A 23,197-nucleotide genomic window follows, 5' to 3' on the forward strand; every position below is an offset into this window, starting at 1 on the left:
CGGAACCAGCCCTACGCAAGACGACGGTATTTACCTCAGAATGCCTTTAAACTCGGTGGCAAACAAACATATTCGGGGGGGGGGGGGGGGAACACCGATCTCCGTCGGGTTAACTCCCCACCGAAGCCGTTTCCCGCCCTCGCCCACCTCCTCCTCTCACACACCGCCCCGCCCCCCGCCATTCCCCACAGACAACCCGCCCCGCCCTCCCGCCTTGCTCTCGCGAGAGCCTTCCCGCCGGGTGACGTCAGAGGCCCTATGACCGGCCGGGGCCGTCGCCACTCTCCCGAGCGGGGTGCGCTGCCGCCGCTGCCCCCCCCCCGCCCGCCGCCGCTCTCGTCCCTTCTCCGCTCTCCCCCCGGTGCCGCTTCGCCTCGTTCCCTGCCCCCCGCCATGGCTGGCGCCCGGGGGCTGCTGGCGGCGGCCGCCCTGCTCGGTAAGGAGGGGGGGGGGGGGCGGGGCTGCCGCGGCCTGTGAGGAGCCCGGTGAGGCGGACGGCTGGTCGTGTGGTGGGGTGTGTGTGTGTGTGGGGGGGGGGGTCTTCCCTCCCTGCACCGGGTAGGGGGGGGAAACGTTGGTCTGAGCGTCTGCACTGGATCCAGGGAAGAAGCTGGGAATGCGGCTTTGGCTCTCGGGAGACGCGGAAAGGCGGGCAGCGCTGATGTCATGGCTAGAAACGGGGGGCTGTTTTCGTGCTGCCTCGCTTAACGGCGCTCGCCCTGCCGTGTCCTGAGGGAAATCCGAAGCGCCGCTGGAGCAGAGAGGTTTTAGCGCGCCGGTGGGAAGGGTTGTTAGCGCGGCAAGGCTGTTCTGTGAGGAAGCGTGTGGTGCCTGTTTACTGGTAACTACCTTGCTCTGGGTTTCTTGCCTTGAAAGCCACATCGCACGTCACTATCAAGTTTTTGAAGTGTGGTCTTCGCAGCGAAGGAAACCTCTTCAGCAGCTAGAGAAAATATTTCCTGAATAAAGCAGCAGTTGAGAACCGCTGTCTGCTGTCGTTTTGGAGATCATGACAGCCTTTGAAACTCTTGTAACTTTTCTTTGGTAGTAAATATCTTTATCATTGTTGACGGTACTTCGGTTTCACTGAGCCTGAAAGAAAGATGTCGCTCACAAGGGGCACTGAGCAGTTCAAGTATCCAGCTCTTGTGAGCCAGTCTAGCGAGCGCTGTGACTTAGCGCTATCAGACTTGCTTTTTAGGATTGGCAACTTAAGTGGCATTGAACTGGTGTTATAGTGGGAGTTCTTTGTACGGCTTGTTTAATATAATTATGGCTTAAATGAAGAATTGCTTTTGTTTGCCTTCTGATCAGCCTGCATGGTTTTTAGGTGGCACCACAGCTAATATTTTCTGGGAATGTAGTAGTTTTCCCCTGCTTAATTACTACTTTCTGGCATGTCAAATCTGTTAGGTTGCTGCAGCTGAGGCAACAGACTAGTTTATTTTACTACAGAGTAACTATTTACTGTCAGTCGGAACTTTGTACCAGTGTCTAGTAGCTGGATGTTTCTACATAACTTTATCCTACAGTCTCAGGGGAAAACATTGGTGGTGCAAGTAGAGACCCCCTCTTGGAGTACAGATCTGCCAGAGTGTGGGGCTTGGGTGGTAATGAGGGGGAAAGAATATGAGATAATGAGAAGATATGAGCTGAATTCTTTAGATGTTTTTAGCTCGTTTGCAGCCTTTTAGTCATCTGAGTGAACACTGATGAGGATAAGGTAATGATCACAGGAGGCTGAAGGATTAGCATGGGTGGGTCAGATGTGAAAGCTTGTTTGGCAATGCCTTGACTTTGGGATAATAGAATTTTTTTTTCCTCCAGAATACCTCACCACACCTCACTTACTGTTTCGGTTTTCCATTGACATCGAGCAGCAAGCCCTAAGCTGAATATTTTGTATGTCAGCATTAAGTATTTTGTGATGAATTTACCCACTAATATCAAACGTGCATATGGAATGATTTAGGTAGTAGTACAGTGATAAATATAGGGAAAGGGGGCTACGGGAAATGAAGTACCTCCCCTGAAACTTAGCTGCTGCATTTTGAAATATGGAGGAAGATGGTGCTTGTTCAGCACAATGGGTCAGTCGGGATGTGTGCCAAGCCCAACAGAGCTACTTCTGCTCTTTGAGTCCTAGAGCACCTGTAGTTTTTTTCCTTACTGAAACACAGATGCATCAGAGAAAACATCTCTGAAAATCTAAGTTTAGAGTCAGACATGGATTCAGTATTAGTGAGTAAATAATGAAGCATATGAGATGTAGGGAAGGAAAAATGAGTTCGACGAGGTAGTGTGATGCCATTTCAGGGTTATTGACGCATAATCCACGTGCTTCTATTGCACAACTCTAGTCTGAAGGGGAATTTCAAACCTTGCTACTAATGTAGGGGTCGTTGAAAGAAATGTGGATAATAAATTCCAGCCAGTGCATAATTTGCCTTTGTATTGTTTTCCTCAGTTTTGGCATTGCTAGCTGGATGGAACTGAGACCGTGTATAAATTAGTTTTCACAAAATATAACTGCTTTTATGTTGCGTGACTTTCGAAACACTGTGTTGCCAAGTGCTGCCTGTAATGTAGTGTTTGCTTGATAGCTTCTTTAAGTGTGTTGACACAGTCTCTAAGGATCTGAATTTGTGTGCTAGTCCCAAGCCTGTCATTGTGCGATAGGCTACTCAACTTTGACTTAGGCAGGTTTTGTGACTTGTAAAGTAACTTCTCACTTGGTGAGTAAGAACGCTGCACGCTCCCTGGCGTGCTGCTTTTGAGGTATGATCCCTAGGTTCCTATTCAGGCTGACTGAGAAGTTTCATTTTTGGTGTAACCTGCTTCTGGATTGTTCTGTAGTGAATAAGATATTTTCTAATCAGTAGCAGACAATAAACTGAAGAATTACCTCTAGGTACAGAGGAACCCTACTCAAAGAAAGATGGATATTTTATAGAGAAGTTAACTACGGTTTTCTCTGTTTGGCCTTTCTATGTCTTAAAGATAACATTTCTAGCACTATGAAGGCATGCCTCAGCTTTGCTTGTTGCAGTTTAACTGCAACAGTTTGTCTTTTCTCTCAAGTCAGACATGATTATTTGGAAATTCCTTGAGAAAGCTTGGTGCCATAATGGATTTCTTGGTATTTATTCTCTTCAGCTTGGCAGGAGACTTCTTTGGGTATGTGAGTGGCAGTAGTTACTTGCAGCTATTTCAAATCTTCCTTGCATTGTCTTAATTCTAAATTATATATTTTAAAATGTACCTTCTGTTTTGGTAAATCAGGCTTCCATGTTTTTTGTGCATCTGACTTCAAGATGGACTGGTGTCCCTTTCAATCTAAGGGTAACAATTTCTTAACCTTCTCTGCCGCTTTTTAGCACCACTGACTGTCAGTACTACTTTTTCTACTGTAATTCAAAGTATGAGTGTTGGTAGCACCCTGGTAGTAGAGTAGTTTCAGATGCGGTTCAGCTCTGTGCAGTGGGCACTTGTCTAGCTGTTCCTTCTCCAGTGTTCAGGCTTCAGTGCAGTAGTCTGCACTTAATACATTTAGTTTTCTTGTATTAAAATTCAGTGGCTTCCGATGTGTTAATAAGGCAGGACTGAGTTTGTGTAATATGGGAATGCCAGTATGTCTTTACTCGGGGGTGAGATGTGCTTTCTTTTTGATAGGCCTAGGAGAGTGATTTTACTCAGGCAGTTGGTTTATTATCTTTTTTTCCAATATCCTCTCCTCTGGGGAGGCTTTCTCTTTAAATTGTCAACCCAGTGCACCTTCCTCCAACACGTTATTTGGGGCTGCCAGCTACCTTGAAGGATGTGTGCTAGTTATGTGATGTGGTACAGCAGCACTGACCAGAGCAAGTGCAAAATGGACTTGTGTCATTGCTGAAAAGGGTCTAGCCACGGGAGTGCAGACCTCCCAGTGGACTCATGTAATCAGCTGCTGTAGCACTATCCCAAGACTTCCTTCCTCTAGATAGGAAACTGTAAAGAAGCTTCATGTGACTAAACTTGATGCAATTGTGCAATTCTCTGGCCAAATGACAAGTGTACAGTTGCTAAATAGCCTTTCTTTTATAATGCTTTTGTACTGTTATAAACTTTTTTTCTAAAGACAGAGGTTATTCATCTGCAAACTTGAATCAAGAAACAAAATGTTTACTGCCTTAATGGAAAACGACAATATAAAAAATGTAATCTGAGATTGCATGAACTTGTGTCTGTTTGTTGGCAAGGATGCATCTTCTAGGGCTGGATCAGGAACTCAATGTAATCAGGTGCTGCACCTGCACAAGTGCAGCTGATTCTCTTCTCCCCTCAAGTACTCTCATCTATCCTTGAAGTAAGCTCTGTTCCCCCTTTCTACCACTGTGTTTGTGTTCAAGTGTGTCCAACAGCAGTTGAAGTGAGTCCAGCCTTGTATTTTCTTGCTATGCTTTCCAGATAGCCAGTGTTTTGTCTTCTGAGTCCGTTGGTGACAGATAAATGTAACTCATAATTTTGTGAAGCCCATCTTGTCTCACACAGTGGTTCATACATCAAGTCTGTTAAGGGATTTTTCCTCCTTTCAGTTGTTTCCCAGAAATGTTAGGGTTAGTAAATAGTGTGATATTTCAAAAATTGTATTATTTTTTAAGTTCTTGGATTTTCTGTACTATCCCAAGGTAGTATAGATCCTGGATCCTAAGCAAGTGATCTTGATTTGGCCTTCTGAGAAAGGACTTGAACCAGGTGTCCCTCTGGGAGTGGTGCTTACCTTAGAAGACAAGTGATTAGAGGAGAGCATAACTCCTCAGGGATTTTTCCATTCTCTTCTCTGGCATAGATTTAGGAGTCTAAAGTGGTGACTAAGGTCACAAAATGGCACTGACATGACAGGATCCTTCCAAACTGTCAGAATGAGTAAATTACTGGGCACTTCTGTTCACGTGTACAATAGAAAGAAAACCTTCTTTAGATAGGAACCAGCATTTCTTATCTCCTTGGATTAATGCCCCATAGATAGCAGTGTTTGTTGTGTATACCCTGAGAACATCTGGGCAAAGGTGCCAGGCAACACAGCACTGCTGTAGCTTAGGTACAGAATGATTGTGTAGTGCTGGCATCAGTCAGCAAGCATCCCTTACCGGCAGAGTACTGCTGCGTGGTGATTACAAGGTAGGCTGTAGCAGAGGAGAGTCTTTGTGTACGGCCAGGCTGTGGGTGTGGTGCTCTGAGCCACTGTCATGGCACTCGAGGGGAGCTTCAGCCATGGTTTTCCTCCTTAATGCCATAGTCACTCAATGTAACTGCGAACAGTCCTGTCCACTAGACATCTGTATCGCTTAAACTACTGATGGTGTGGAATGTGTGCCCAGGTGGATTTGGATGGCTTGCTGTCCTTTCTTCCAAGAGGCAAGAAGAAAAATAGTGAAGAGGTTTTTACTTATGCAGGAAACATGACTATAGTAACAAAACCCAAATTATTTAAAAGTAGCTTTTGTGTTTGAGATCCGTGTTGTCAATGTTCCATGTTTCTAATTGGAGACAAAGTAAATCATTAACTATAGTAACAGAAGTCCTCTTTGCAAGCAGACATTGTAAACAATTGCCATTAACATATGCTCGCTTTTTTAGAGCACAACAACCATTCATCTTTCTCCCTCAGTAGGTTTCTGTTACATGGGAGAGTAATCCAAGGGTAGCTGTGCTTGGCTAACAGGATTTCAATTATAAAAAGGTTGAAACCTGAAAGTCTCTGTGTGGTCAAGGGATGGGGAATCCTGCCATTCTAAGAGCCATGTTCAAAAGGGTTCAGATTTAGATTGGTCAAATGTGCTATATTGTTTTGTTAGCTTTGTAGTTTTCAGTTTAAAACAAACTTACATTTTTGAGGTAGATTTCTTGAAGATGAATTCTTATATAACCAAGAAAGTCTTAGTTTTGTTTGACTTGTTTATTGCATCTCAGTGTGTTAATATACTCTGCTTGGTTTTTTGATGTAGGTATGTTAGATAAGCAAGGATGCTGGATTTAATTCAAGTAACATAACTAGCTGTTGCTTCAACAGTTTTACCTTCAATCTTTTCTTGTGTGAGACTATAATTTCAGAAATGGGGTATAAAGGGGGAGATTATTTTATGATTTTCAATTGAAAGTATGTAGCTAGAATAAATATATAAGCAGCCCTTTTTCAGAACCTATTGGAATACAAAGGAAGTATCTGAACTAAGTGAATTTTCTTTCTTTTAGTACATTTTTGATGATTCCTCTACTAGATATCCATAACATAACATTTCTGGCCAAGTGAATATGAACTTCACAAGACTTACTTTTTGCTATTGAAAAGTCTAGGAGCTGTTCAGCTGTGCGTAAATCTGAAGTACTGCACTTGCTCTACCACACGTAGTTGTCAAACAGGGTGCTGCAGTTTAAGAAGAGCATTTAAAGTCTGAAGTTAAGAAGCTGGAGGTTTTATCAGTTTATGTTAAACAGCAAAGAACAATATTGTTATGAGAAGTACAAACAATATTCTCAACTTGTAGATATGCCATGATAAAATTGAGCAATGCTTTATGTAACTTAATTAGAAATATTCCCAGGATGGATTGATTCAACATCAGTTTGCTTTTCTGTATTCTTGACATTTTAACTGTAGGCTCTTACTGTTTGTGGGCTGGTGATGATTCATGCATTAATCACTAGTCAACTCTGAAACTGCCTTCACAAACTCAACAGCTGCTTTCCTGCAAAACCCAGCGAGCTGTTCCTCTGCTTTAAACTGGCTGGAGTGAAGAGTAGGCAGAACGAACTTTCCTTCAGTGTCTTGATCTGTTCTTAAGTGGTTTTTTGCTAATTTTTCTTTGCTCTTATGTCCCTTATGTTTATTTGGTTTCATCCGCGTTCCTCCAAGACCACGGGAGCAGATGGTGCTGCAGCACAGTGGTGTCTCTGATCGCCATCCTTGTGCGTGCTGTGCAGTGGAACAGCCCACTTGCCACTTCATCGAGGACAGCTCAGTGTCTTGTGCTGCATGCATCTGTCTATCACTGACACTACAAATCCAGCAGCTGCTGAACGTTTCGTAAGAAGGAATGGGGCTTTATAGCGTTTGTTCCACACTAATGAAATCAGGATTCATATCATGGTGTGAACTTAACTTTGCAAAAATCTAGTACTTATGCAGGTGGTATTTTTTACTGTTTGTTCACACCCCTTGTTCTCTGTTACTTAAACTTGCTGAGGGTGGTTTGTCAGCTCTTCATTCCCAGAATCTGTCTTCCATTTGGTGCTTACTGGTACCTCTGCATTGTCTTTTGTTGTTCTCTGAATCATCTATAATGGGCAGGTCTGTCACATTTTCCTTTAGGTCAGCAACATTTTTCTTAATTGTTTTTCGGTGTTTTCTTTCCCCTGTGTTTCTTTTTAAAACTGATTTTTTTTCCCCTTCTTTTGTTCTTTTACTGCCTATTACTTGTTTATTTTAAGCTCTAAAATTGCCAAGATTTTTAATAGCTATCAAACAAGGGAGTCAGCATGCATGCTGAAGGTTTTCATTCTAGCATGTTTTCCATTTGTGGTGTTAGTTCAAGTAGCCATGGACTCGTTCCCTGCCTCTGCGCTGTTTCCTATGCTGTGCTAGAAATCCACAAGAAAGTGTAAGCAGTTCTCTTGTTGCTCTTGAAAAGACAAGTGCTTGGGTAAAACATAAACAAGTTCCAGATGTAAGTTCGAATTGAAGGGAACTGCGAATTGAAGCTTCCATGCGGAGGAGCATGGACTGTTGCTGGTACTGCTCTGAACTGCAATAAATAACATTTTCTTTCTGAATATGTGTTCCTTAATGGACGTTGAGCTGGACATAAATGCAAAGGTAGGACAGTTTTGCTTTGAAATACCAGTTTTCTACACTATCCATTTGTAAGCAATGTCTTTCTTCTGTCTATCACTGATTTCAAGTCCAGATTTTTTAAACAACGGGGTGAAGCGTATGAATTGCAGCTTAAGTTTTGGCGCACTTTGGTGCTGGGGGAGGGTATATTGTTGCTAGAGGGAAGGCAACAAGGGAAAAGGCTTGCTGAGTGCCAGAGGAATTGTTTCCAATGTGTTCCTACAACTGAAGGCCCTTCTACCAAAGTCCAGCTGACAGAAGTCCAATTTTTCCTAATAATTGTCTTACTACAATTGTACGCACCATAGTTTTGTAGTGAAAAGCTTTAAAATTGGGATTTTCTTTTTGAAGACTTCTTGAGGAGGGAAGCTAGATAATGGGTAATCCCTCAGCTGGATCCTTCTGCTATATCAGCAGTTGAATGGATTAGCATGTTTGACTCTTGAAAGCTTATTTGCTTGAGATAGTACTTTATGTCTTGCAGCTGCTTTTTTATCAGGTTTTCTGCAAGAATGAAGTTGTTGCAAATGCAAGCTGATAAAGAGTCAGCATGAAAACGGTGCAGGCTTTTTGCAGCAAAGTTTGTTTCGGATGTGTGTGGGGCGACAAATGGAGAATCAGAAAAATAAAATGCTCTACAATAAAGAACTCGGAACACCTTGGTATGATTTTATATACAGGAGCACTATCAGTTAGCCCTTACCGCAAATGACATATGAGATGACCAGCTTTCTATCTGTATCCAGCCTGCCACAACACATGCCTTAGGTGAAGCTTCCATTGGCAGTGGACGCTGGCCTAAGTCCGTGCTGCTGTCAGAAGGGATGATCCTCCGTTCCTCTGGGCACACGTTCTTACCTGGTTAAGTCACTACTGGTGTGGTCAGTTGTACCGGTGCTCTGAGCGCCGGGGCTGGAGGGGAGCGACTTGGGGGAGAAGCTGTGCTTTTGTCAGCAGCTTGGTCTGAGGTTAAACCAGTCAGGAAGACATAACCTCTGTCTTTGTCAAGATCTTGGCCCCCATCCTCCTCTCAAGTGCGGACAGCCTGATGACATTAAAGAGAATTTCTCCTGGCAAGGGTGGCACGCTCCATCAAGCTATTTTTGGCAGTCCCTCCAAAACATCTGCAGTCAATCCAAGCTTTCTAAATGCTGCATTCAGTGCATGTACAGCTGAGTGTCCTGGTACAGCGGGAATGAAGGCTGCTTGGTGTGCTGTGGGGGGAAGGCTGCGCACTACAGGCACACAGGATCGAATATGCTGTCAGTTCTGGCTGAAGCTTGCAAAATAGTTGCTGTGTAGGGTGAACACTGAGTAGCTGCCTTGAACAGTATGACTGGTGTTTGTTGCAAGTTTTTCTTACCCTCTGAGGACCCAGCATGTCAACAGTTTTGGTTTGGGTGGCTTTGTCTTTTTATAAATGGGGCGTTAAATTTGTCCTCCTGTGCATCAGTGATGCTGAAGCTAGTCCAGAGACCGTTAATGCCCAAGTTGCTGTTTAGGATGTACTCCTAAAACGTATGGTTGTATGTATTTGTCTCTTTGGGATCAAAAATAAAAACTTATGTGACACCATATTAACCATTTGTCATTCTTAACAGGCTTTTTACAGGCTTCCTCTTCATTTGAGGTGAAAGATTCAAGTGGTAAGGTCTGCATAATTGCTGATCTGACAGTAGCCTTCTCAGTGGAATATAAAAGCAATGGGCAAAAAGAGGTAAGAGGAGTATCTCACTGCTTGCCTCTAACTTGTGTTTAAAATATGTGGTATTTCTGCATGTGCGTAGTATTTAAACTTTGAATAAATACTTAAGCATGAAAAACTGCTTCAGCAAATATTTCCCCCCTTCCAGTCATGTTGCATCAACTTTTCTTTATTACAGATGCTTCTTCTAATTAAGCAGGGTTAAGGCTGCCTGAAACCACCACAAACAACACGTGTGTGAGATTACTTTTGTGACTGAAATTCCACACCAGCCCTATCGGTAGCTAAAGTGGCTTTCATTGGAACCGTAAAGGCAAAAATGCTGTCATTTGTCTTTTGGTGATCTTGGTCGTACTTTAAATGGACTAAATCTGAACTGAAATGTCCATTGGCATGTAGCTTTTAAACTTCCCTAAAATCTCTGATCATCTTGCTAAGCGAATCTCTAGCTTCAGTGTATGCACAGACTAGTGCAGTGCATAAAAGTTTCCATATTAACAGCAAAAGCCTGTTAATGGAAAGTTAAGAATTTTTATTCACAAATAATCTGCTTTTCAGTTTACTTTTTTGGTACCTTTACTACTGAATGGGAATTGTGGGTTATTTATAATCTCATTGCAGTTGCGTATTTTGAGGCATTCTTGTTGATTTTTTTTTTTTTTTTTCCTAGCCATCAGTGTAACGTGAGATTTAAAAAAAATCCTACTGCTTTGCCAGTGGTGCACTTGCTATGTGTGGTTTGAGCTGAGAGTTATATTGCTTAGTCCACTTTTTCAATGGTGCTGATGGTTTGAAATCCTGCTGATACTGGTATGGAAGTTTGCACTCAGAGGTGACTGCTTTCATAACATGCTTTTGGCTGTTCCTTCTTGTAAGCAGTAAGCTCAAAACTTTCCAGTAAATATTGTATTGGTCTTCAGGTACCACGTTACTTCTCAATATGTAATAAACTCAAAGTATTATAGCCAAACTGTGTAGGCTGTACCATTTGCTTTTGCTCTTGCTCAGTTGTATTACAAGAAGCTAAGCTTAAATTCTCCCGTTTTCACATATGCAGAGTTTGCCAGATTTGATTCACCTAGTACAGAAGTACCTGCAAATTCATAGTGCTACTTTAGGGAGGGAAAAGAAGTCTTAAGAGGTGCTGTAAATATGTACTGTTTTGTCCTCCAATTTCAGAGAGCAATGTTCTTAGAAACGTGAGTGCCAGTAACATGCTACTTGCTATATACAGGTATATAAGTAGACATTTTATAGCACATATGAATGTCAGCTGTATGTTTTATAACAGTTTCATAGGATATTTAAAAAGCAGTAAGGAAAAGCTGTTCTGTCATCCCATTTACATGTGTTTTGTTTTCTACCCTACAGTTTGCACACTTTTTCCTTCCACAAAATGCTACAGTAGAGTCACAGAGCTCATGTGGTAATGGTAACAAATCTCATCCAATTCTGGTATTGGGTTTTGGAGCGGGACATTCATTAAGCCTGAATTTCTCAGAACATGCAGACAACTACCAAGTCGAAGAGCTAGTTTTCCACTACAATCTGTCAGATGCAACTTTATTCCATAATTCAACTGCAGGTAAAATGAAAACTTCCTGTTCTCATTGTGTAACCCTTCCAGATATAATACTGATTTGTTTCTGTAAATACTGTTACATACTAATGCAATGTAATCTTTTTACAGGAGAAGTGAAGAAAGTATCACATAAAACTACTATTCAGGCACATATGGGCACAAAATACAGATGCATCAGCGCCGAGCACGTCAATATGAAGAGTGTGAACATTACTTTTAGCAACGTTACTTTGGAAGCCTATCTCACAAATGGCACTTTCAGTACGAACAGTAGGTATCTTGTAGCAGAAAATGTACTTGGTGAGCTAGTGTTTCCAACAACAGATTATTTCGTTTTACGTCCTGACTAATCATATGTAGGCAGGTACAAACTGGATCTGAAGCTCTGATAGCAGCATCTTGTGACATGAATGGACCTGCTTCAGGTTTCCTCTGTAGGGGTGTCAGCATCCATGAGCAGAAGATAGTGCACTGTGTTCCTGTGGGTTTTGTACAGGTATTAGGGAACATTCCTTCTGTTTATGAGTATATATTGGTGTAAACACGTCAGCTGGGCATTGGGCCAGAATCCTAGTTTAAGAAGTATCTGATAACTTCCAAGTATTATGCCTCTACCGAAGTAATCTGAAGTAGTTACTGTGTGCTCTGGGGAAAATTAGTGATATAATGGCAGACAATAGAGAACTGGTTTGTAGGGAGCAGATATGTACATATCTTCCTACAGGAGGCTTTATGTAAGCTGTAACAGTGATGTTCTTTCTCTGTCAGGCTTAATCACAAAGTGACTTCTTGTCCTAATTGCTTGTATTGAAAAGCATTTCAGAATTTCACTGCTATAATTATTAGAAGACAAACTACTTAATGGTGTCCTTTGCTTTTGTGGCAACACTCCTCAAATGAAGAGCCATGTAAACTGATCACCCATGCGATCTTAAGGAGTGATAAGTCTTTTCCTTGCTTTTGGGGCAAGTAAGAAGTCTTCATCTTCTTTGGGAAATGTAGAGCTTTTCTTACGCTGTCAATTGCATTTATGCACCTGTTAGGTTGAAATGAATCTTAAAAACAAGGGTAGTCAGTGATGGCATGGGATGGATTCACTAAACAGGTGCCTTCTACAGGAGTGTCTCTACCTTGTCCCTTATAGCTGAAAAATACCTTGACTAATGCATGATAATACTGGCATTGACTTCTTTTACAGCTGCCTTGCATGACTGGCTCAGATTTCAGTGTGTCATGTGAGGCAGAGGTGTGATGAGGCTTGATCAGCCTTTTCAATGAACTCGTTTGCAGTGAAGATGTGGACCTACATTTGTAATTTAAAAGAACAAAATAATAATCTGATTTCTATTACTCCAGTTTTCAGAACTATCTCATTTTTTAAATATGTTATCTTGATGCAGTTATCATACCAGATAAGTATAAGTGATCAGTTATCAGCAGGCTTTAACATAAGCCGAGATGTTGGGAAATCCTGGTTTTTAACCTCTACAAAACTTCAATAAAATGTCCCTACTGTGTAGTACTCTTCCTTTTAAGACCACCTATTATTTGTTCTTACATAGTCCTTTGGTTAAAAAAATTCGATATTGCATTATTTCTGGAGGGTGTTCCTTATGTAACACAAGTTTGTCAGCATTTGCTTTATTTGCTATTCCTATGCTTCCTTCTTTTCTTTTTTAGGTTAATATAAATGCTTTAATTTGCCATGATCACTTCCACAAAGTTGCTTTTCTCCATCCTGTGGTATCACTGTCTTGATGAAACTATTGATCCTCAGAAAAAAACAAGTGATTTCCTATGATTCTGGGATAGATACTGGTCTGAGTTCAAGCTTTTTGTTTTCTGGCTTTTGGGTTTTTTTTCTACATTCCTGTTATCCATACTGCCATTTGCAGTTTTTTCTTTAAATTATCATCATCCCTAAGTTTTTATTACTGTCTTGGGTCTGCACCCAGATTTTTTTTTTTCCTACTGCACAATGAGCAATTTCCTTGCTTTGTTTTGTTGGTTTTTTTTATTCAGATGGTTAAAGAATTTTTACCTTGTCCTTTTTTTTTTTTTAATCTTTTTGACCCTGAACTCACATTGTTCTTTCCAGATCAGTTCCTTCTTTCCATTCTTGTAGGCTTGAGATGTCCCCTGTCCTTTTGGCAGTTAGTTATTGATAAAACTTTAGATCTGGAATTCTCCCTTAACTTTTTTTCCCTGTAGCTCTTTCCTTAGAGGGTATTTCTGCTGGTAATCTGGGCAAGGCTCACTGAAGGGAAGAAGAGTCAGCGTTCAGTGCATCGGTGTATAACTAGTGACGGTAACTTCTGTCAGTGTACTTAGAAGTAAGTGACTGAGGTTATGGTAGTGATTATCTGCAGCTCTGAAGAAAAGGAGGCTTTCATTTTATCTGTTTTGGTAGTTTTGTCAGCTGCTTTCCTGTAACTGTCAGAAAAAGATGTAAGAATTAGTCTCTTCAGATCTGTCTTGAAGAGTTACTAGATGCTATGCTGTAAATCAGTTCAGTAAAAATACTGTGTCAAGACTCCACCTAGGACAAGCTTCCACTTGAAGTGATTTGGTTGTTTCCATCTCTGCCAACTTGAGTAAGAGGCTGTATGTGTTGAGGTCTTGCAGATGGAGGGAAATTCTCCACTGAAGTACCAAGTAAAGGTGCTGTTTGGTTTATTTGTTAGGAAGTGATCACATCTGGGGACCTGACCAGTATAAGTCTATAAAAGATAGGGTTACTCCTCCATTCATCCACCTTCCCTTTGCTCTTTGACTTTCCAGAAATGGAGTAGAAATAGGAAAGCGTGCATGTTGGAGTCCGTGTGACTTCAGAAGGTGTGATTAGAGTTCCTCTTTCTGAGCCATAATGGAAAGTTAAGTTGCTTTTTAAGTTCAGAGGCTATTTACTAGATACCTAGTACTTGCAAGATATGTATGGATCACGTTTTAGAAGTAGGCCCTCTGAGTCAGAATTGACTGCCATTGCAGTTGCTGTCATCCTTACAACATTGCAAGCTTTTATCCCTGATGTGGAGATGACCTTGGCTTGGAACATGGAGGCCTCTACTACAGTAATGTCTTTGCTTTGACCTTTGGTTTTGGCTTAGATGTTCAAGGCAGGAACCTTCTTGGCTCCCAGATCAAGTTAAGATCTGGCTGCCAGGTGTTTCTTAGTACTCTGGCAAATGAATTGGTGTCGCTGCTCTGTCTCCTTTTGCCTTGGAAGTTGCTGCTGAACTGGACGAAAAGAGAAGGCAGTCTTGCACATCTTCACTCAGCCTTGTACCCTGGTGGTGGGTGGCTACTAATGCAGGACTCTGACGGGAGGATGGACTTGAGAGTATATAGCAGAACATTTCCCATCAGAAGCAGTGTCTTAGAATCCCTTTGTTAAGGATAGAAGAGCCACAGCACTGCTACGAGGACATGAAGTCCAGTAGTATTTTAATGTTACCGTGGGCATTGCCAAAATAATGACATGGGGTCCTCACAACCTGGTGGTGTAACTGAGAGAGGGAGGGGAAGGAGGGCAACACATCTCCTGGGAGACCACTTTTAAAAAGTGGCCAGGAGAACTGTTCCTCTGCTTCTAGCACATGAGCACCCAGAGTGTCTGAGGGGCAGTCATCTCAGCGTTGCTGGCTCTGTCGACATAGCAGTATCTTATTTATCCTGACTTGATGGCAAAGTGAAATGACAGACATGAATGAAAGCAGATGCGGTCACTGTGAACTTCTGTAAATAACAGCAGAGGTGTCGTTTTCACATGCCAGGTTTTAGAAGTGTCTCAAACTTTGCAACAAGAGTTTAGGTAATGCTTTACTGTTGTGTTTCTGGGCTTTTATTATCTTCTATTAGGAAAAGCTGCTTGAAATTGTGTCCTCCTTTCCTTCAAGGATTAAAAAGGTAGCTCATCCCACAGCTGCATTTTGTTTGGTAATGACTGTTTTCCTTTCTCCCCAGAGACAGAATGTGCTGAAGATATGGTATCTACTACTGCTAGAGTGCCTACAACTCCTAAACAGACTACTAGCCAGGTTCCAACAACTAGCCCAGCACCAACTGCATCCCCCCCAAATCCTGCAGTTGGTAAATACAATGTGACTGGTCCAAATGGAACCTGTGTACTTGCCTACATGGGGTTACAGCTTAATATCACCTATCAAAAAAAAGATGAAAAGGTACATTTTTTCTTTTTTCAAAGCCTTCAGATTCCTTCTTTGGGGAAGACTTGGTAAATTATTATAGGCTAACTTGTTTCTTTAAAAATCCTAGTTCTTTGTAGTGTTTATCCAGGATTGTCCTCGTATTTGCATTGCTTAACTTGGACTAGACTAGTGATGATTTAAACAGTTCTCTTCTACTGAAAGTGGTCATTAAAGATTTTTCCATTCAGTAAGAGTACTAAACTTGTCTGTCAAATCCAGTAAGTGTATACAGTCATTCCCCAGAAGCAGTAAAAATTATCAAGATATGGGTAGGGGGAGTCCTATTATCAAAGATTTTTAAACTGTTAGATAAAATACAGGAATTTGGCTTGAGGCACTTGAATGAAAACGGTGAATGACTATTAGAAGGGAAAATTATTACTACTGTAAAACTGGATAGGCTTGTGACTTAGCTAACTTCCAGCCAGCACCAAAGAGGCTTGGGTTTGACTTTAATGCTTAAGAGCTACTTAAAGGCTGATTTTTAACAGCAAAAATGCTACATGGTTTATGTAAGATCTAGCCCTGGCACAGGTTCTTTCCCTCCATTGTTGATGTAAAGCCAAGCTCGCCAGCCCCATGGACAAACCCATTACCCACTAACTGGTCAGGCAAAGCTATGAGTAATCCCAAAGGGACTGCTGAAGGCCCTCAATAAGAAACAATGACCAAGAGTCAGCAAACCTTTATGTTCAGTAAAGCTTTGTTGTATGGACCTTTGATCACAAGCTGCTTCTTCCTGTCCTGTGGCTTAATCTGAGCCAAGTAGGACAAGTGCAGGCAAACAAACTACAAAAAAGCAGCCATAATTTAAGTTGAATCTCAGTGATAAAAGACCTGGTGTGCAGAGGGTGGTATCTATATAGGATTTACCTGCTTAATGCTGTATGTTGTGGTGCAAAGGAATCTATTGCATTTATTGATGACGATGACTGAGAGGTAACGTCATGAGCACTGATAGCTGGTGTGTGGCTGTACAGAAGCTGGTTATGATGGCAACTGTGTTTTAGCCACCTGAATTGTGTGAAGTTCCCTAAGCTGCAGTGCTGTAGCATGGCATTCTAGCTCTGCTGGAACAGCTGATTTCTAGTGTAATGACCAGTGAGGAGGTGGCAAATAGTTTTTCCAAAGTCACATGAGGATCAGCTAAGAGCTACTGAAAGGTTTCTATTTGATAGTTTAGCAAGTGCATTTAACCCACAGCCTTCTGCAGATACTGGATGGTATAATCGTGTACAATGGGCAAAGCTAGAGCATTTTGAACTGAAGTGACTTCCAAGATGATCACGCTTATGGGCGGTTCCCTTGATTGTTTCTCCATTGTGTCAAAGCAGTTTTTTATAGCTCGTTGCCCCTGTGTAGCGGTGGTTACTGTTTTTCCTTATGCTGCTAGGATCATAGAAGTTTAGAGGGGAGAAAGCAGCAGGCTATTGGCAGCAGCCAGTCAGGGCTGCAGAAAGCTTCTAGGTGTGCAAAGGTGTCCTTTGTTCTCTGTGCCAGCTGGTAACTCAGGTGCAGCTTACACCAGCCTGCGACTTGCACATGTATCTGCCCGGTTGCCTGAAACGTGTGGGCAAATACAGCACTGTATGCATGTGAGAACAAGCCAGCTAGAAGTCGACTGAATGTATGGTGACATGTTAGTCTCTTCAAATGTCATAATTGATTCTCTTCTCTCATAGATGGGATTGGATTTGCTGAATTTCATACCACAGAATACCACTTCTTCTGGGAGATGCGACAATACATCTGCCTTCTTGAATTTGACTTTTGAGAAAACAAGGGTTATCTTCCACTTTGTATTGGTAAGAATCTCTAGACAAAGCGTGTAGGGTCTGCAGGGCTTTTCATGTGGGAAAACTAATCGGGGCAAGTACAAGAGAAAAAAGATGCAACTTACAGGAAGGGGAGTAAATAATTCCTTCATTTTTAATACTAGGATTTAGAGGGTTTAATACTTGGTAACTGTTGTGAGGAAAGAATACGTACATGTATATATGCACACATACATATGTATACACAAATCCATTTTGTTTAGAATGGGAATTTCTTTTAAGATTGTATTGCCTACTCTCTAAAGCTTCTTGCCCAAACTGGGAACAGCCCGTGACAAGTCAGCATCTCATCTAGTTGTGCAAGTCCGGAACTGGATTGAAGTCCTCATTAATATTCTGTGTACAGCCCAAAAGCCATGTGTGCTTGTCTTATGGTCTCCTACGATGGTTGGGAATCGTGCTTCCCACAGCCCTGCCCCAGTGCTGTATGAAAGCTGCGTACCCTTGAGGACTGAATCCACTGTGTTTGTCAGAGAGCTTCATGCTCCTTTTAGCACTTGTGGGATTGATCAAATGCGATCACCTTGACCTGTTGCTATTAAATGACTCCCCACATCTCTGTGGGGGACCAAGCTGCTTTAAAGCTGTATCTGTAGCACAGGTGAGATCCTTGCACTAGCCTCGTTACAGTACGGGTGGGACTACACCTGTAGTGTGGAAGTCAAGGCAGCAGTCTGAGGGGTGACAGTCCCCCATTCTCTGCCCCGCTTCCTTCCCCCAGAGTAATCCTCCCTAAGGTGCATACCTGCGTAGCTTTTCTCTCCTAAAGTGCAACTAAGCTTGTCCTTTGGGTGCTAATTCCAATTGTGGACTATCCTTTGAAAAGCTTTCTCAAAATGCATGCAGAATTGAACCTGAATGTTAACAGCTTATGTTGTATATCATTAGCTTAAATGACAACTACTGGTTTGTATTTTTTTTTTAAAAGAATGCAAGTACTGAAAAATACTTCTTGCAAGGTGTGAATGTAAGCACGACTCTGCCTTCTGAAGCAAAAGGTAGGGACTTGTAAGAAGTCTACTTCCAGTGACTACTTCTATAAATATTAAGGGTTGCCTGCATTAAATAACATGTTGGAAATGTTGGGGATGAATGTATCGAATTTAAGCCTATGAGCTTACCGCTCCTGCTCTTCAGGATTCTGTAATAAGACTTTCTCTTACACAGAGCCAAAGTTTGAAGCGTGGAACAACAGCATGAGTGAGCTGAGAGCTACAGTAGGGAACTCCTACAAGTGCAGTGCTGAGGAGAATCTCCAGGTCACGGACAAAGCCCTTGTCAATGTATTTAATGTTCAGATCCAGGTTTTCAGGATTGATGGAGACAAATTTGGGGCAGGTAAGAGGTTTATATTTTGGGGGAGAACCTAAGATTCATGAAGTACACTTTGATATAGACATAATATTCTGTAGTCAAACATCAGCTTGTGGGTGCTGTGCTTAGACTCTGCATACCCTATACAGATGTTGGGGGGGCTGATAAGGTGTCTGAGTTGAGGCTAGTGTGAGAAGTATGTAAAAAGCTTTGAAATAATTAAGACCTGTTCCTTGTGGTTCAGAGAAGAGTTAAGGAAGAACGTTAACTTTCCCACCTAACTGTATGGAGACAGTTGTATGAAAGGGCAAAGTTCTGGGAAGTTCCTGACTCTTGTAGTTAACACTGTCCTTTGTGACTGTGGTTAAAGCAAAATGGCTAGAGGAGGAGTCGCGTGGATGTATTTATGATGGCTAAGCTTGTGCATAACAGTAACAGCTCTTGAGAAGGAAACAATTATTATAAATCTCCCTATTGTGCATACAACTAGTACTAGAAAGACTTCATCCTGAATGGTGATAGTTAGTGGACTTGGCTTCCTTTTGGTTCTTGGCAAGCTAAGCTAGAAGTTAACTTGAGCCAGTTTTATCTGTGCGCTGAGAGCAGAAGCTTGGAAGTTCTGGATATAGCCATCTGTTGGTGCACTAGTGCCTAACTTGGATCTCTTTCTCTCTCTTCAGTGGAAGAATGTCAACTGGATGAAAATAACATGCTGATCCCTATAATAGTTGGTGCAGCCCTTGCTGGTCTTGTTCTCATTGTTTTGATTGCTTACTTGATTGGCAGAAAGAGGAGCCATGCTGGATATCAAACAATTTAATGACTTGCACTAAAATTCAGTGTAGATGAAAAGCAATTGCAAGAGGCTGGGAAAAAACCCCCACACATTTCCCCTGAGCTAAGATTGATATTGTAAGGGAACACCTTTTCTTGCAAATTGCTGCTTCTTTAAAGTCTGCTTTATTAAATGTGAAATCATCTTGCAGCATTTAACTATGCACAAAACTTCTGAAAATTCTGGTGTTTAATTTTGCTAACTAGTTTAAATATTTACCCACTTAGAAACAAGCTAAAAGTTTTTTAAGGGTGCTTTTTTGGAATTGGCATAAGGTCATGCCAGCTAAAGATTCCAGAGAGGGATGTTGCTAATTCACACTGACTCGGTTTCAGAACTCTTAACAAAGGGAAAAGGTTCACTCTTCGTACTGCTGCCATTCAGTGATGATGATAATTATACTGATGATGCATTTAAAAAAATTTAGTAACAACTGACAAAATTGAAATTTAAAATCTAAACTCCACCTTGTCTCTTAGGTGTGTATTTTTTACTAAGCTTTAAACTCAATGCCTGGCATATGCAGGGTGTGAAAGATGCAATACTCAAACCTTACAGGAACTCTTTATGATTGGACAACTCCCCTGTTTGATATTTTTGATGCTATGCCAGCTTGTTAGCTGGTACTTTTTTAAAATGGGTGTTATTTTTATTTACGTTTTTTTGTAAAGTGATTTCAGTCTATTCTGTTGGAAAGTCCAGAGAGATCCTGTTACTGCACATGTGTACAATATAGATCTCAATCTGCTGATTCTCTTGCTTTAAACTTGGCTGGGGGGTTGTACACTTTAAGGATCAGTTCTTATGTATGCATTGCCTGTAACAATGCTAATAAAGACACTTTTTTTCTGTATATCTTAGTGTTGCTAATCATTCTTAAACATTTGACTGTTTGGTAAGTGCTAAAGTCTTGGTTTGGCTCTACTTGGGAAGCTTTAAACAATCCTTCGCGTGGGCTTTGTTTAAACAAGTGCATATTATTTTTTTTCTTTGTGGCACAAAGGTGAGGCTTAACTGGGTGTGCATCTTCACAACAGTCATAGAATCATAGAATCATTTAGGTTGAAAAAGACCTTCACGATCATTGAGTCCAGCCATTAACCATGCCCACTAAACCAGGTCCTGAAGTACCCTGTCCACTTGCTTTTTGAATACCTTCAGGGATGGTGACTCAACCACTTCCCTGGGCAGCCCATTCCAATGTTTGACAACCCTCTCAGTAAAGAAATTTTTCCTAGTATCTAACCTAAATCTCCCTTGTCTCAACTTGAGGCCCTTTCCTCTTGTCCTATCTCCAGCCACCTGACAGAAGAGACCAGCACCTGCTTCACTACACCCTCCTTTCAGGTAGTTGTAAGAGAGCGATAAGGTCTCCCCTCAGCCTCCTTTCCTCCAGACTAAACAGCCCCAGTTCCCTCAGCTGCTCCTCATCAGACTTGTGCTCCAGGCCCCTCACCAGCTTGGTTGCCCTTCTCTGGACATGCTCCAGCACCTCAATGTCTTTCCTGTAGTGAGGGGCCCAAAACTGAACACAGGACTTGAGCTACGGCCTCACCTGGGCCAAGCACAGGGGGATGATCACCTCTCTGCTCCTGCTGGCCCCACTATTTCTGATACAGGCCAGGATGAGATTGGTGTTCTTGCCCACCTGGGCACACTGCTGGCTTGTATTCAGCTGGCTGTCAACCAGCACCCCCAGGCCTTTCTCTGCTGGGCAGCTTTCCAGCCACTCTTCCCCCAAGCCTGTAGCGCTGCCTGGGGTTGTTGTGACCCAAGTGCAGGACCTGGCACTTGGACTTGTTGAACTTCATACGATTGGCCTCAGCCCATCGATCCAGCCTGTCCAGATCTCTGTAGAACCTCCCTACCCTTCAAGCAGACTGACCCTGCCTCCCAACTTGGTGTCGTCTGCAAACTTGCTGAGGGTGCACTCAATCCCTTCATCCAGATCATTGATAAAGATATTAAACAGAACAGGGCCCAACACCGAGCCCTGGGGGACACCACTTGTGACCTGCTGCCAACTGGATTTCACCCCATTCACCACAACCCTCTGGGCTCGGCCATCCAGCCAGTTTTTCACCCAGTGAAGAGTGCACTTATCCAGGCCATGAGACGCCAGTTTCCCAAGGAGGATGCCATGAGAGACAGTGTCAAAGGCCTTGCTGAAGTCGAGGTAGATAACATCCACAGCCTTTCCCTCATCCACTAGGCGGGTCACCTGGTCATAGAAGGAGATCAGGTTGGTCAAGCAGGACCTGCCTTTCGTAAAGCCATGCTGACTGGGCCTGATCCCCTGCTTGACCTGGACTTGCCATGTGAGTGCTCTCAAGACAAACTGTTCCGTAACCTTCCCCAGTACCACTGTCAGGCTGACAGGCCTGTAGTTCCCCAGATCCTCCCTCCGACCCTTCTTGGCAATGGGAGTCCCATTGGCAAGCCTCCAGTCCTCTGGGACCCCCCCCTGTTGACCAGGATTGCTGACAGATGATGAAGAGTGGCTTGGCAAGGACCTCTGCCAGTTCCCTCAGTACTCCTGGATGGATCCCATTGGGTCCCATGGATTTGTGAGTGTCCAGATGGTGTAGCAGGTCCCTAACTAATTCCTGTGTTTTGGACTTTGTGCTTGGAAGCAGGTAAAGCTTCTGTGTATTAGTAACCTGAGATCTGGAGAAGTTAACTAACTTCCATTAAATTAAATGTCAGTATATTGGTTTGCCCTGCTAAGCATCACTTTCTGAAAGCGCTGCTAAGGTACTTGGTATAAGGACTCTGTAAATGACATTTTGTGTTTTATTTTGATGTTGGATTCTTACCACAGACTAGGAAATTCATGTCTGCTGCAGTCTATGTGTGTCATAATGTGCTGTAAATAAACCTTTGTATTTAAAGCTTCCCTGACTCCCTCCTGCAGTAATGTTTTGGTGTGAACAGTAGCAGCTATGCAGGGCAGGAACCAAGGCACACTGAAACACTGCCCGGAGCACTATTCTTCTGGCAAGGAGAACTGAACACGTGGCAAGAAGGCTGGTATACTTTGGACCATCTGCCCTGCTACCTTGAAGGTACCTGGAAACTGGATTTTACCAGTATTGGATAAACTAGTACTTCCTAATACCTGCTGATATACTACAAGTATGGTACTGCTACTGTTCCTGTAATTCAGTACTCAAGGAAAAACGTCTCTGGTACCATAAAGGCTAGGATAGCTGAGACTCGTACTGTTGAGCAGCTGTCTTTCTTTACTTGTCTGGAAGAGCACTCATCTGCTTCCTCTGAAAAGAGTTGGTTTGTTCCCCCCCCCCCCCGCTGAGGAATGAAAGAAACTTAATCTACTGGGGGGGGGGGGGGGGCGGGCAGGCAGAGAAAAAGCCTTCCTTGACAAGGAATGAAGATAGCTTGGAGTAGAGTCTGAAAAGGAGTCTGGTGGTAAAAGGTGAGGCTTTCCGTGGTATTTGTTCAACAGGGAGAACAAAAAGCACGAATTGCTGGTCTCTTTTCAGGGTTTTTTTTTCCCTTCCTTCCCCAGCGGCAAGGAGAGGGAAAGGATTTGGCCACGAGAGGGCCCTGTCAGGCCAAGGAAGGGAGGACGGGCACCGGCCCCGCAGGGCTGACGTGTCCCCAGGGACAGGGACAGGGCTGTTGCCCTGCTTGTTTCTGCCCCAGGGTGCGGGTGTTCAGGCTTGCGTTGAGGTGCAGCTTTGGAGCTGCCCCATGGCTCAGCCTGTCAAGGAAGAAGTCTGTTCGTGGCTGTCTTTACAAGTGTTTCTCCCAAAAGTTGCAGGGACGCAGGTAAATGAGGATATAGCCCCTGTAGTGCAACCGCAGTACACCAGCAGAAGTAC

The 23,197-nt window shown here is 42.7% G+C and overlaps 1 protein-coding gene across 1 annotated transcript; it reads left to right on the plus strand.

Annotated features, from left to right (window-relative positions):
• Positions 1 to 271: 271 nt before the first annotated feature.
• On the plus strand, positions 272 to 20,205 carry LAMP1 (lysosomal associated membrane protein 1). Its single transcript, XM_049834232.1, has 9 exons — positions 272 to 436; positions 9,475 to 9,590; positions 10,950 to 11,163; positions 11,269 to 11,430; positions 15,124 to 15,341; positions 17,051 to 17,173; positions 18,132 to 18,201; positions 18,371 to 18,541; positions 19,198 to 20,205. The coding sequence occupies exons 1-9, from the start codon at positions 394 to 396 to the stop codon at positions 19,335 to 19,337; spliced, it is 1,257 nt and encodes a 418-aa protein (XP_049690189.1). The 5' UTR covers positions 272 to 393; the 3' UTR covers positions 19,338 to 20,205.
• The last annotated feature ends 2,992 nt before the right edge of the window (positions 20,206 to 23,197 follow it).

Source organism: Accipiter gentilis, chromosome 31, assembly GCF_929443795.1.
Source record: "Accipiter gentilis chromosome 31, bAccGen1.1, whole genome shotgun sequence".
Taxonomy (NCBI): Eukaryota; Metazoa; Chordata; class Aves; order Accipitriformes; family Accipitridae; genus Astur; species Astur gentilis.

Bases quoted from the DNA above. Each gene is read 5' to 3' on its own strand.
- LAMP1 (XM_049834232.1), top strand. From the start codon at position 394: ATGGCTGGCGCCCGGGGGCTGCTGGCGGCGGCCGCCCTGCTCG. The intron at 11,164-11,268 runs GTAAAATGAAAA...ATCTTTTTACAG, and splicing joins ATTCCATAATTCAACTGCAG to GAGAAGTGAAGAAAGTATCA. The intron at 18,202-18,370 runs GTAGGGACTTGT...TCTCTTACACAG, and splicing joins TCTGCCTTCTGAAGCAAAAG to AGCCAAAGTTTGAAGCGTGG.